The sequence below is a fragment of the Clarias gariepinus genome, chromosome 20 (genome assembly GCF_024256425.1).
Source record: "Clarias gariepinus isolate MV-2021 ecotype Netherlands chromosome 20, CGAR_prim_01v2, whole genome shotgun sequence".
NCBI lineage: Eukaryota > Metazoa > Chordata > Actinopteri > Siluriformes > Clariidae > Clarias > Clarias gariepinus.
Genome location: NC_071119.1, coordinates 10,678,862 through 10,694,352, shown reverse-complemented (window position 1 = coordinate 10,694,352; position 15,491 = coordinate 10,678,862). Strand labels below are relative to the sequence as shown.

Below are 15,491 nucleotides of genomic sequence, written 5' to 3'. Positions count from 1 at the left end.
AGGTTTTACTTTTATTGGTTATTGCTGCTATAGGTTTTACTTTTATTGGTTATTTGACTATTTTTTTTTATTATTTTTATTTTTATTTTTATGTTTATATTATTCTATTTTTATTTGTAATATTTTTATTTTAATTACTTTATTGTTTTATTTTTATTTAAATCTTCTCTACCATCTTTACATGTCTTCTTAAATCTTTATTTTCATCAGGAGTTTGTTCTGTAATGAAAGAGAATTTCCCCACGGGGATCAATAAAGTAATTCTGATTCTGAGCATTTCTCAGGAACAAGGTGTGGTTGTAAGGGTCCACCACCAGAGGTCACTGTTTTTTATTTTGTAGTTTTTGTTGGCTGACTCAGTTTCCCAGCAGGCACCTCGGTCAGGTGATGCGAGTGCACACCTGAGCCGAGGTAGCCATTAAGCCATCTATAAAAAGCTGTTTAGTCTGGGAAACTGAGTCGAGCATTTTTGGTGTCACCACTGTCACTTGTGTGGGCATTTAGTTTCAGTTTGTTTCAGTTTGTTTTTGTTCAGTTTATATTTTGATTTAAGTTGTGTTGACTTGGGCTCTCTTTTTGGCAATGCTTCTGTGTATGTTCTGTGTCTGTGTTAGTGAAGCTGATTCAGTCCTGTCCTAGGTGTATGTGAGTACTGTGGTTGTTGTCCTCAGGTGTTCTTGTGTGTTTAGCTAGAGTCAGGTAAGTAGGTAGGTGTGTGTTTGGCTAGGAGCGTGTTTAGCTAAAATCAATGTTGAGTTACAGTAACTAGCATGCTTCTAGCCATAGCCCCTTTGTGTCTCTAGCTGTCCTGTGCTTCCTCTCCCCCTAGTGTCCCAGTGTGCCTAGCTTTAGGGTGCCACCCCTCCTAGCTTTGGAGTACCGATTAGCTTGTTAGTGCCGCCTCGCTTAGCCTTGGAGGGCCGCCTCGCCTAGCCACTGGGTATCCTCTGTCTGTGTTTCTGTGCCCCCCAATTCCCTAGTGTGTGTTGAGCTATTAGGTAAGTGTAGCTTGGTGCATGTTGGGGCTGAAGACATGTTTAGCTAGGTGTATGTGTAGCTGACTGCCATGGTTAAGAGCAATCTTAACCATGTTTAGCTAAAAGCCATGCCTAGCTGACTGCCATGTCTTTAGCCCTCGTCCCGTCTCCCTCTAGCCTCCAGTTTCAACTCCACGCATAGTTTGTGTGTCCTGTTATGTGTTTGTCCTCCCTCTGCCTGTGTCCTGCCAGAGAGTCCTTGTTACTACAGAGTTCAGTATTGTTTGTTTGGTTCCTTTGTGTCTTTATTTATACTTTGTGTTGACTGTTCATTAAAGACTTTTTTTTTTTTTTTTTAATTACACAACCCCTCTGCCTCTATGCCTGCTCTCTCGGCCCACGGCGATCAACACCTGCCTTTACACCCAGTTCGTGACGGTGGTGTGTAAATTACAGTATTTTATTTTATATATATATACACACATGAACACTTTAAGCTTGTTTCATTAAATTATTCCAAAATATATATTCTGTAAATATTCTTAAAGTGTCTGTAATTAAACTGACCATCTCAAAGTGTCCGCCTAACTTTGATATACTACAATTTACCAACAATCAAAGCATGCTTATGAAATTATTAAATTTGTGCACACAATGTAACTACTGCAGTAACAAAAATAAGTAAGCAAATAGATCAATTCTTGATTAAGAAATAACTAACTATTGGCACAAGTTGGTTACCAAATTATGCAGCGTTGAGCTCCGCTGCTCTAAATTAAGCACAAGACTCAACTTGGGAGCTCATGACAGAGCGGCATGCACTCCTGACACAGACAAAGAACTGACTGACTTTAACTAATATTCAAACTAACACAACTAACTTGACAAACATTTGTACAGATTCTATGTGACAAAGATTCATGTCTTTCATGTTGTATGTGACTGCGCTCTTGTTTACCCATAACTATATTGCTTTTACAGAAAAACAGCAGCAGCAAAATTTAATCCTAGTTTCCTTAACAGAGCAAAAGTACACTGGAAGGAAGCAGCAGCATAACAAATCGTTATAATGTGTGAGGCCATTGAACAACCGTCTCTTTTATTTCAGAAAACGGAGATCGAAGAAGAGATCGGCTTGGAAGACGACTTGGATGTTTTGGACACTGATTTTCCTCACCTTACCTTATTCACATATAGTAAACACTGCTGTATTAGTCTGAAAACACACATGGCAGAATTGTACACACATTACAGATTGTATTTAGGTATGATTGGCACATGTTCCATCTGATGTACAGGTAGTTTAGTCAGACTTGAAGTCTTTTACTCTTTCCTAGTCAATTGTGGAGAGAGATGTTTGGCTTCATGCTTTGGGGAACTGGTTTTGAATGGAGTCTATTGATAAAAGACCAGAAGGGCTGGAGATGGCCGGCTGAATTATTAAACGGAGGTTTGAAGTTCAGGGCTCTGTCTCTAGAATTAAATATTACACTCACAGAGAGGAAGTTCATTATCAGTTCCTGTAGCTTAATAGAACCACAGGCATCATGAGGACACCACAAAAGGGGGCATATCTTCTCATTCTTTACACAGGCACAGGGTTTTGATTAGTTACATTTTTTAAATTTGATTTTGTTAATCTCTTCCATGCCATAAATTGTAGTAAATTCTGTTAGAATTTAAGGGGGCACTGTAAGGTTTTATAACATTGTAAGACACTGTAATCTAATAAGAAGATTCCTGTGCCTTGAGATCAGACCCCTCACTTTGCTTCCTCATGCCTTCTGTGGTAACACCTTTTATATCCTGTATCCAGACGAGGATACATCCAAATGGCTCCTGTCTGCTAGAACCCTTTTGTTTAATCAGGAGAATGCAAATGTATCTCTTCTCACCTGTCTGTCTCCGGGTCCCTCTATGACTGATATGTTAATGACTGGTCCTTTTGATCTTTGGGGCGTAGCACCGTTTAAATGTGCTCTTTCTGCTGAGAATAAACAGAGATCTTCAGACATCATGCCTGCGTGTGTGTTTTTCTCTCCCGGTCGATCGGGACCGGTAAGTGTATCAAGGTGCGGCAGACACAAGAGAGAATTTTTCTTCTCTTAGCTTAAAACTTAGCTTGGACACAACTTCATTATCATTTCAAACTTAACAGCAAGATTCCGGGAGTTTCTGCCTGACATGATTTCCTGAAACTTTCAAAACATGCAGAATACGCCCAGCTAGAGGACCACCAGTGGCTATTGGATTTAGCATTCCTGAACGATCTCACTGACCTGCTGAATGATTTTAATTTGGAGCTGCAGGGTAAAACCAAACATTTAATCAACATGATCAGTTCAGTAAACACATTTAAAAGCAAGCTACAACTTTCAAGTAGGCTGCAACACTGTGACCTGCGAAACTTTCCTCACATGCAGGCAGAACTTCGGTGTCAGGGCAAAGACTTTGCGCAGCTCGACAGTGCACGTTATGAAGAGCAAGTTCAGAGCATCTTGTTAGAATTTGAGAGGGGCTTTATAGATTTTGCATTTATTGAGCCTGTTGCCAGCTATCTGTGTTTTCCATTTGGTCCAAGTATTGATGTGATTAGTATTGCCTCAAAAATTGTATTACTGTTTAACTTAGATAACTCTGCTGTTGGGGGCTACGGTTCGGAAGATCCCAGGTTCAAACCCCACAACCACCAAGTTGCCACTGTTGGGCCCTTGAGCAAGGCCCTTAACCCTCAACTGCTCAGATGTATAATGAGATAAAAAAAAATATGTAAGTCACTCTGGATAAGAGCATCTGCCAAATGCCTAAATGTAAATATAAATGTAAACTGGCTCTCTGTTTGGACTGGTAGATCTCGGCACACTGACAAATTAAAAAGTAGATCTTTGTTCAAAAAAGGTTGGGCACCCCTGGTCTAGACTAACTGAGTTCGTCCAGGATATAAAAGATTGGATGACTGATAACTTTTCTTTACTAAATTCAGATAAGACAGAGATATTTCGTATTGGCCCCAAAACCAGTACACTACAGCTTTCACAATTCAGCCTGCGTTTGAAAGGATGTACTGTAACTACCAGCTCGACAGAAAAAGACCTGGGCGTAATATTAGACAACAAACTTGTCATTTGAAAATCATATTTCCAATATCACAAAAACAGCCTTTTTCCATCTTAGAAATATTGCCAAGCTTAGGAGCATCTTATCTGTATCTCATGCAAAAAAAGCTGGTTCATGCATTCATGACCTCCAGACTGGACTATTGTAATGCATTACTAGGTGGTTGTCCTGCATCCTTAATAAACAAGCTTCAGTTAGTCCAAAATGCAGCCGCCAGGGTTTTCACTAAGCCAGAAAATATGATCATATAACTCCAATATTATCATCACTGCACTGGCTACTAGAGCTGGGCGGTATGACCAAAAATTTATATCACGTTTTTTTCAAAATGATATCGATGTCACGGTATTTGACGGTATTTTTTTTTCCCATGCATGATTAGGTGTTAACCCCATTTCCTAATAAATTAGTAAATAATTACTTCAGGATATTGGCTTACATTGACCGGACTAGTATTAACCCAGGTTTGATTGGTCTCACAAAATGCTGCTGTTCACAAAGAGGGGACAGTGGCACTCATAATTGTAATGAGGTGAAGAAATCAGAATTCATGACTTGCGGTCAAAATACACAACACTTTATTGTGCAAGTTTTGCAACTTGAAAACATCTTTAAGCTGCTACAATGTAAACAATATGTCCCCATAACTGCAAAAGGAAAACCTTATTCACTGCACTTTTATTAAGGCAAATGACCTGAAACGGGTAAATACAAAAGGAGTGAAACTTTTCACTTTGTGAAACATTAATAATACTGTATTACTTCAGTATTAATATTATTAGAGTATTAAGCGGTACCATGTCTTTAGCTAAGTGGAAAGAAATAGCGCTGGTAATATCGTTCCACCATTTGCTTTTCTTGTCGTAGGCTGTCCCCTTGGTAAACGCGTCTTTGAGTGACGTCTGAGTCGCGTTTTGTGTTGCAGTGCCAACTTTATCATCACCTGCAGATGTGGAAGAGGATGCAGATCTTAAGTTTCATTCTTCATATTCCAGGACATGTTTGTAACAGAGGTGGTGAAGCAAATTGCTTGTGTTGCCTCCTGCGGCTACAACTTTAGCCCGACAACATTTACATACGATGGTTGTTTAATCAACGTCAGATTTTTTAAAGCCGAAGTATTTCCACATAACCGACATGGCTCCTCTTTTCGGAAGAAGTTTTTCTTTGTCTGTGACATTTCTTCGTCAGTGCTGTTCACCGCTCAACACACAAAGGCCGTGCTTCCACCGCTCTCATGCTCACGCTCTCTCAGACGCATACGGTTTGTTTGGTACCACTGCACAACAATCCCCCTCTCAAACAATGTCCCGCGGCGGGACGTTCCACCGCTCTGTGTTCCCGACGCTTTTTACACACACTCACCGGTATTGGGGTATATGAAAAATTTATATCATTTAAAAAAAAAACACCGGTATTCGGTATGAAAAGTTATACCGCCCAGCCCTACTGGCTACCTGTTTAGTTTAAAATTAATTACAAAATATTACTACTTACATACAAGGCTGTAAATGGTTTAGCTCCCACAAACCTAACCAGTCTTTTGATATGCTACAATCCACCATGTTCCTTAAGATCACAAAACTCCGGACTTCGGGTAGTTCCCAGAATTTTAAAATCTACAAAAGGGGGTAGGGCATTTTTACATTTGGCTCCAAAGCTTTGGAATAGCCTTCCAGACAGTGTTCAGGGGAGCAGACACAGTTTCCCAGTTTAAAAGTAGACTCAGTACTACCTCATACTCCAGTACATCTATCCTGAATGGCAACTATGCTAATTCTTTTAATCTGTTCTTTATTTTTTTACCCATCCCGAGGCACCCGAAATTGTGCCACCTTCAGTAGACAAAGGCCAACCCTGCGAGGATCCTGAGGCATCCAGAGAAGGACCAGCTCCAGCGGGATCCTGCTTTATGATGGTTGGAGCTACTAGCGCATTATAATCTGCCACATCTGCTTTGCTCAAAAGATGCAAGCTGCTTGTTTCTCCTTTTCTGCCCTCCCCTCTCCTATTCTCTCTCCCCTCTTCTGTTCTCTCTCCCCCTCTCTCTTCTTCCCTCTCTTTCTGTCAAGCTACACATGTCGTTCCTGAGCTGCCATTGATCCAGACTCCCTCTGCCCTCTGGACCTGTCTGACTCATCCTGGTGCCCCGCTCCTGGTTGGAGATCTCGTCACATGGATGCCCCGTGTGTCTCTTTGGGATGCATCTGGTGTCTGGGGACGGTTTCACTCTACCATGAAGACGGTTCTGGCCTCAACTGATGACTTAGCCCCACCAATTAGCCAACGTTGGGCCAATAGACAAATGACATTGGGCCAACCACTGATGCCAACATTTGCCTAATGTATGCCCTGCCATTGGCCCAGCGTAGGTTTTGTGCTTGCTCTCTCTACATCTATCTATCTATCTATCTATCTATCTATCTATCTATCTATCTATCTATCTATCTGGCTTACACTCACTTACTCACTTACTCACTTAATCACAGACACACACACACACACACACACACACACACACACATGTACTTAAATTTTTGCATAAATAAAATTCAACTATCCTTACATAATCAGTGGCATGTGAGAACATGGCCACTTACAAAAGAACGGCAACATCACAAGATGTTTTCTCTGTAATACTTGCTGCTCTAGATTTCCTGTGTTCATGTATTGTGTATAATTGTGCTTTCCTCTTACTTTGATCCTCATAATGAACATTTTATTTATAAGAATATCTTGACATTGACACTTTATTTTATTTGACCGCTTCATCACTTGCTGTTCGTTTTGTGTCTGTTTGTTCATTGGTGATTTAATGCATCTAACACTGTTTATAAATTTTTAATTCATTTATTTAAATTAAGGTCATAACCTAATTGACGTAGATGGACCAAATACATTTTGTGGTGTCTTGTAGTATTTCCTGCAACTATTTTTTTACATTGACAAGTTAACATTTGTGGCACTTCTCTATTTAGAAAAATATGCAAGAAAAAACGTTGTAACTTTTTTCTTATTTATTGCACTTTTAACTAATTTATTTAGTTACTCGCCATTTATTACATAAATATTCTAGAATTTCAGGGTGTGAGGATTGCAATGATATGAAAACGCTTCAAAAACTAACACTTCTGCATTTAAAAATATAAGGATACACTCTGGTGGAGCTGTTCTGTTGCATTTCTTAAAGTGGTAACTCACACTACAAGCTAAGATGCATCTTGTGGTCCAGGTGCATACATTATGGTGTACAGGTACAGACACGGCAGTTACTGGGATGTGATGACAAGACAGACATTTTTAAACAATATCAAATATTAAATATTTATTCCTGTTGATGGACATAAAAAAAATAAATAAATCTTTAGATAAGATGGAGACAGTGTAGCAGTATGAAGAGATGAGACTGAGAGAAGTACGACCTGGCTGTAATCGTGTGTAAATCCGAGGAGACCAGCGATTTTGCTAATACTTAAATCAGTCCATCTGGAGTCCATCTCATGCCATGATTAAAGTCACAGAAATCACACCACATTTGATGATTTACACCATGGTTGATGCAGAAACATTGAGTTTTTGCACCAAAATATTTACATACAGTGGTGTGAAAAACTATTTGCCCCCTTCCTGATTTCTTATTCTTTTGCATGTTTGTCACACTTAAATGTTTCTGCTCATCAAAAACCGTTAACTATTAGTTAAAGATAACATAATTGAACACAAAATGCAGTTTTTGAATGGAGGTTTACGTTATTAAGGGAGAAAAAAAACTCCAAATCTACATGGCCCTGTGTGAAAAAGTGATTGCCCCCCTTGTTAAAAAATAACTTAACTGTGGTTTATCACACCTAAGTTCAATTTCTGTAGTCACCCCCAGGCTTGATTACTGCCACACCTGTTTCAATCAAGAAATCACTTAAATAGGAGCTACCTGACACAGAGAAGTAGACCAAAAGCACCTCAAAAGCTAGACATCATGCCAAGATCCAAAGAAATTCAGGAACAAATGAGAACAAAAGTAATTGAGATCTATCAGTCTGGTAAAGGTTATAAAGCCATTTCTAAAGCTTTGGGACTCCAGCGAACCACAGTGAGAGCCATTATCCACAAATGGCAAAAACATGGAACAGTGGTGAACCTTCCCAGGAGTGGCCGGCCGACCAAAATTACCCCAAGAGCACAGAGACAACTCATCCGAGAGGCCACAAAACACCACAGGACAACATCTAAAGAACTGCAGGCCTCACTTGCCTCAATTAAGGTCAGTGTTCACGACTCCACCATAAGAAAGAGACTGGGCAAAAACGGCCTGCATGGCAGATTTCCAAGGCGCAAACCACTTTTAAGCAAAAAGAACATTAAGGCTCGTCTCAATTTTGCTAAAAAAACATCTCAGTGATTGCCAAGACTTTTGGGAAAGTACCTTGTGGACCAACTAAACAAAAGTTGAACTTTTTGGAAGAGGCGTGTCCCGTTACATCTGGCGTAAAAGTAACACAGCATTTAAAAAAAAAAAGAGCATCATACCAACAGTAAAATATGGTGGTGGTAGTGTGATGGTCTGGGGTTGTTTTGCTGCTTCAGGACCTGGACCTGGTGCTGCAGCAGGACAATGACCCAAAACACACCAGCAAATCCACCTCTGAATGGCTGAAGAAAAACAAAATCAAGACTTTGGAGTGGCCTAGTCAAAGTCCTGACCTGTGAATCCTATTGAGATGTTGTGGCATGACCTTAAAAAGGCGGTTCATGCTAGAAAACCCTCAAATAAAGCTGAATTACAACAATTCTGCAAAGATGAGTGGGCCAAAATTCCTTCAGAGCGCTGTAAAAGACTCGTTGCAAGTTATCGCAAATGCTTGATTGCAGTTATTGCTGCTAAGGGTGGCCCAACCAATTATTAGGTTCAGGGGGCAATTACCTTTTCACACAGGGCCATGAAGGTTTGGATTTTTTTTCTCCCTAAATAATAGTCATCATTTAAAAACTGCATTTTGTGTTCACTTGTGTTATCTTTGACTAATAGTTAAATGTGTTTGATTATCAGAAACATTTTGTGTGACAAACATGCAAAAGAATAAGAAATCAGGAAGAGGACAAATAGTTTTTCACACCACTGTATGTTGTAAAATATGTTAAAAGACTTTATTTTATTTGTAAAAGACCTGGAGGGTCAGTGATCAGAGTTTATTTAAGCTTCAGATTAAATATTATGTACACAGTGGTTATACTTATATAATTCTAAAAAACTAATTATTCTTCTTGGTAAGCCACTCAAATGTTGATCAAGGTGTGATTAATATTATTGCAAGATTTTGGAATATACCCTATTACTTTGCTTTCTCGGACAGTAAAATATTTCACGATAAATTCTGGTGTATATAGATAAATAGTCAGGCCATTAGGCAATAAGGTATCTGGGTTATAGCTGTGGCAGCAAGAGGAACTGAGGAGGTAGGAGAAGCCCAAAGGAAGCATGTAATGCAGTGGGCCTAAAACTGAATCATCAACATTAAACTCCACTTGAGAACATGCAGAATAGACACCATTTAAATGTAAAATCTGATAATAATCAATCAAATAGGATCTGAGCCAGGAGACTGTCTAATCTATGAAGGAGATTTTCAATCTCCTTTTTGAATCTATAAAGAAGACTACTATGATCAACAGTGATGCGTTAGAGTACTTGGATTACTTTTTTGATGTAACGAGTAATCGTATGCGTTAAGTCCGCCATTTACAGTAAGTACTTTACTCACAGTAAGTTATTTAGTTATATTTTCAAAAATGTAATTCGTTATTTAGACTATTTATGTAATCCATAAGCGAGGCAGCGGTTATTCCCAAACTGTTATTGTGTGTGTGTGTGTGTGTGTGTGTGTGTGTGTGTGTGTGTGTGTAAAAGTCGTCTTACAGGAACTGCCCCTGACAACCCGCCCTCCTCTGTTATTTCTGCTGTTATACCCCTATCTCACCTATGCGGTTTAACTATGCCAAGACCGACACACAGCACCAAGACTCTAGTATTATTATATAGTATTATTATATAGGGGTATTAGTAATTAAGAGATTATGGGCCAAACTTCACTGAGTGATGATAAATAATTAAGTAAAATAATTATGAAAGTCTTGACTAAAACAACATGCATGTGAAATCACAAAGGAGTTTTTATTTTCTGCAAAGGAATATTACTCTAATATTACTCGTTACTTGTATCAGAAAGCAACGCTGTAATGTAACATTGGAAAGCAGAAATGGATCGCCTTTACTGAAGATCTCTACATTAAATAAGAGTTTTAAATGACCCAACAAGAACAACGACTAATTGTAAACGTTTTATAATTTTACTGTATTTTACTTAAAGTACTAAAAAGTATTTAAAGAAAAGTATTTTAATTAATAATTATTTCACATATCCATAACTCTTTGTTCGAGCACGGCCTGTCATTCCATTTCCTCCAATTGGGAAAACCCAGGATCTCAGCACAGTCCTCGTCACCTCTATTATTCGGTTCACCATGATGCCAGTACCTTAAACAAAGAGAATCAGAATTAGACTCAGACCCATACAGTAGCTTTAGCAAAATCTAAAATTTCTGCTGGTGATTCCTGAAATTTTTTTATATTTTTAAAAAAGAAAAGAAAATTGATTTCAGTTTCTTACGCAGTGGTCAGTCGTGTACCATCCACCCATTTCCACTCTCCCTCTCTCTCTCTGTCAGTCAGACCAATCCATGCACGCCTGCTGCCGAGCAGTTTAATGATGAACTCCTACAAATGACAGCACAATATATGTTGGTTTGAGCGCTCTTTCTTGCTCTCTCTCTCACTTACGCGCACACAAACACACCCACACCCACCTGTTCCTCACTGCTGTTTATGATCACCAGGTCTGATCCTTTACTTCTGCAGTCCTGTCTGCTCTCACTCCAGGTTTTTGTCTCGGTGGAGATCAAATAAAATGCAGAGCCAGAATATGTCCATCCCACTTTTATATGTAAATTCAATCACAAAGTAGAAAACATCATCTTTAGTGTACTTCCAAAAAACACAATGATGATGATGTGATTTAGGAAAAATGACATTTTGTTTTTCTGTCCAATTTATTATTATTTTTTGGTTACATTCAATGCAATCAAATACTAATAGGAAATTTACTAACTATTACAAAGTGATGACATTACCTAAGTAAATATTAAATACACATCTCCTCACAGAGCTTATCAATGCTGAGACATTTTTCTTTATTAAATAATTTTTTGTTTATTATTGTTCCACGGAAACAAGAACTTATGAAATTAATCAACATCTTCTAACCAAACAGAATCTGATCCTGTAAAAGCTGCTTTTCCACAATGACCACTGTTAAAAGCGTTATACGCTTAGTCCCCAATTTACAAACATTCAAGTTACTAATTTCCACAGATTTGAACGCACCAATGTTCGTAGATGTGAACAAATCACAGAAGTAGCTCACATGTATTGTCCAAAAATAGACACCATAGCAGTGCACCATATCAATATTTACAATTATATCCAATATTTTTAGTGTGTAAGTGAATGTAAAAAAAATTCTAAAATCTAATATATTGTATCTGTGTGCATGTGTGGGGGTGCGGGAGAAATAACACCGCCTCACCTGTTTCAATGAATCAGTCCATAAACACAATAATAGAAAATGTCTGTCCTGTTAAACTGTCCTAATGGTGAATAATTCTAATTTCGGGAAGATTCTCAACAAAATAGAGTTTACTGTCCAATACAGTGGAAAACAGGTCTGAGACAAAATGGCATCCGGGATTCCCCTCAAATTGTAATGGCACAGAGACATCGCTGTGAGACAACGTCTCAGTGTGTGAGATTAATTTGGTTAGGTACAGTTACGGTTTTTGGCCACATGTGGAAAAAGGGGACAGATTCAGTCAAGTGGATTGGTATGCTTTACATTGTATATTTATGTCAAAGGCATTTGAGACTCATTTAGTTAAACTTATGAACTTCCTCCAGGTAAGGAATTCATTTGTATATAAGGAACTACATGTACTAATGAATTAAGTTGGATCTAAAAAATAAAATCAGTAGTTAAATGTTTTGAATTTATGCAAACTATTTACAATTGCTTAATTGACTTCTTACCTGCAGCATCCAACTTCTTCTGAACGCTGTCCTTTTTCATCTGCAACACATCACGCTTGTTTTTCATGTCATCGTAACCAGCTTGTAAAATTACGATTTTGTTTGACAATTCCTTTAGTTTGGCTTCTTGATGATCTTTCATCCTATTCAGTTCATAATTAGTAGACTGCATCTGGTCTCTCTCTATTATCAGGTTGTTGTAACTGGTCTGTAACTGGTCTCTTTCTAAAGTTAGTTTTTTGTAACTGGTCTGTAAGTGGTCCCTTTCTATAAGCAGGCTGTCATATCTACTCTGTATTTGTTTTATTTCTATAGCCTGGTTGTTGTATCTGGTCTGTAAGTGGTCTCTCTCCATAGTCAGGTTTTGGTAACTGGTCTGTAACTGCTCTCTCTTCATAGCCAGATTGTCGTATCTGGTCTGTAACTGGTCTCTCTCTGTAGTCAGGTTGCTGTAACTGGTCTGTAATTGGTGTTTCTCAATAGTCAGGTTGTTGTATCTGGTCTGTAACTGGTCTTTCTTTAGAGTCAGATTGTTGTATCTGGTCTGTAACTGGTGTTTCTCCATAGTCAGGTTGTTGTTTCTCTTCTGTAACTGTTCTCTTTCTATAAGCAGGTTGTTGTAACTGGTCTGTAATCGGTCTCTCTCTATAGTCAGGTTGTTGGAACTGGCCTGTAACTGGTCCCTCTCTATAGTCAGGTTGTTGTAACTGGTCTGTAATTGGTCTCTCTCTATAGTCAGGTTGTTGGAACTGGTCTGTAACTGGTGTTTCTCCATAGTCAGGTTGTTGTTTCTTGTCTGTAACTGGTGTTTTTCCATAGTCAGGTTGTTGTATCTGGTCTGCAACTGGTGTTTCTCCATAGTCAGGTTGTTGTTTCTCTTCTGTAACTGTTCTCTTTCTATAAGCAGGTTGTTGTAACTGGTCTGTAATTGGGCTCTCTCTATAGTCAGGTTGTTGGAACTGGCCTGTAACTGGTCTCTCTCTATAGTCAGGTTGCTGTTACTGGTCTGTAATTAGTGTTTCTCAATAGTCAGGTTGTTGTATCTGGTCTGTAACTGGTCTCTCTTTAGAGTCAGGTTGTTATATCTGGTCTGTAACTGGTCTCTCTTTATAGTCAGGTTGTTATATCTGGTCTGTAACTGGTGTTTCTCCATAGTCAGGTTGTTGTTTCTCCTCTGTAACTGTTCTCTTTCTATAAGCAGGTTGTTGTAACTGGTCTGTAATTGGTCTCTCTCTATAGTCAGGTTGTTGGAACTGGCCTGTAACTGGTCTCTCTCTATAGTCAGGTTGTTGTAACTGGTCTGTAATTGGTCTCTCTCTATAGTCAGGTTGTTGGAACTGGTCTGTAACTGGTGTTTTTCCATAGTCAGGTTGTTGTATCTGGTCTGCAACTGGTGTTTCCCCATAGTCAGGTTGTTGTTTCTCTTCTGTAACTGTTTTCTTTCTATAAGCAGGTTGTTGTAACTGGTCTGTAACTGGTCTTTTTCTATAAGCAGGTTGTTGTATCTGGCCTGTAACTGGTCTCCATCTGTAGTCAGGTTGTTGTATCCGGTTTGTTGGATGTTTTCTTTATTTAATAATTTGATCCCCAGCACTGTGACTGCAGTCATCAGGAGAACACACAGCAGCACCACACACAATGCAGTCACTCTGTAACACTTGCCCCCTGCACCATTGAGTCCTATGACACAGACAATTCTATTGACATTATATTCACTTATCCTGTCTTTTGTGCTGCTACATTTAAATAGAAAATAAATCACCAAAAAATGACAGAAGGGAATCAGAAAAAAAAATTACAGTTTACTTAAACATAAAAACTTAACTACACTGAAACATGTTCATTGCTTTGTAAATAATCCCATATTTCTGTCAAACAAATATGAGGATTTTAAATGTAAAAAAGGTCCTGAGAATTTTAAGTTTTTTCGTCATTATAAATGTACCCATACAGTATATAGTGCATGTGAAGAAATCTGGTTTGTAACTGTATGGTAGACTGTTTACCATGTGTGAGTTTGTGTGTGTGGGTGTTTGTCTGTGTACATACCCAAGATTGTCCTGATCCTGAGAATGCCATCATCTTCTTCCATTGGATTCTTTTTGCCATTGCTAACTATTGGTATGTTTCTATTGTCCTGAATGTCAAATGTTTGTTTAGTAGTACAGCTTGACTTGGCATAAGCACCCTCTCGACTCTCCATTTTGCAATTTTAAGGAATTCAATTTGTTTGTATAGTTCCTGTCAGCTTTGACACATGTATCACAGTTCCTAATTACCACAGAAGTCAGTCTGCCTATTTAAGTTTTTTTTTCTCTAAATGAGGAAATCATGAACTTTTTGTACTTTCATAAGTGGAGGAAATTGCAAAATCAGTAGGGAGAAAGTGACTTGAGCAAAAAACTCAGAATAAACAATTTTACAACGTCCTGTAATAGTTTATTTAAAAAGCTGTAATATTTATAAGATATTAAGTTGGAGGTTAAAAGGTAAAAGCATGTTTACAGTATTTATCTAAAAAGCATTAAAGTATATTAACGTATTAGGTAATAATACTGTTATGATGATTTAAATCATGATGTCCTTTATATACATTATTTACCTTTTTAAGAACACATATCATGAACAAGACATTTACAACTACAATATAAAAGAGTGCTTTTTACAAAAAAAGGGATTTATGACAAAGCAGTGTGACATGACTGACACCTAGTTACTACTACCATTATTTATTATATTTTCTAACTATTTTCTAGTTTTATTCTTTGATTGTAATGATAACATTTTAAAAATACACTTTTTAATGAAATTCCCTTTATTTGGTGGAAAAGAACTGTGTCTAATATCAAATATGTCTACTAATTAAAAAAAAAAGTAATTTAAAAAGACAGAGAAACAGAAGTGACTGAAACACATTTGTGCTGAATGCACACTTTATTATCCTGTAAGGCTTTCTCTAATCTGCATGACTAAGCATATTCTTTGTTGGTCAGATTACAGTAACACACTTTCATTTGTGTTGTAATTATTAGTCACACATGGATTTCACATTTTCTTGTAACAGGAATCACAGAGTTAAGTAGCTTCTAATAGCTCTAGTTTTCTTTTTATATCCAATCGTTTATTGTAATGCAAAATAACAACAAACAAAAAACAAAAACAATAAACACTATAGTTTGTGCCAAACCTGATAAAATCGAACTTTCTGGTTTATAGTTAACATAGTAATTCGAACTTGTGCCTTTTGTTTAAACAAATAA

General features: G+C 38.0%; 1 protein-coding gene across 1 annotated transcript; it reads right to left on the bottom strand.

Annotated features, from left to right (window-relative positions):
- Positions 1–10,302: 10,302 nt before the first annotated feature.
- On the bottom strand, positions 10,303–14,522 carry LOC128508313 (C-type lectin domain family 4 member F). The gene is given in 5 exon segments (XM_053479583.1): positions 10,303–10,626; positions 10,760–10,866; positions 10,956–11,083; positions 12,232–13,911; positions 14,281–14,522. Coding segments are annotated over 5 exon segments (2,208 nt in total). The 5' UTR covers positions 14,435–14,522; the 3' UTR covers positions 10,303–10,487.
- Positions 14,523–15,491: the final 969 nt, after the last annotated feature.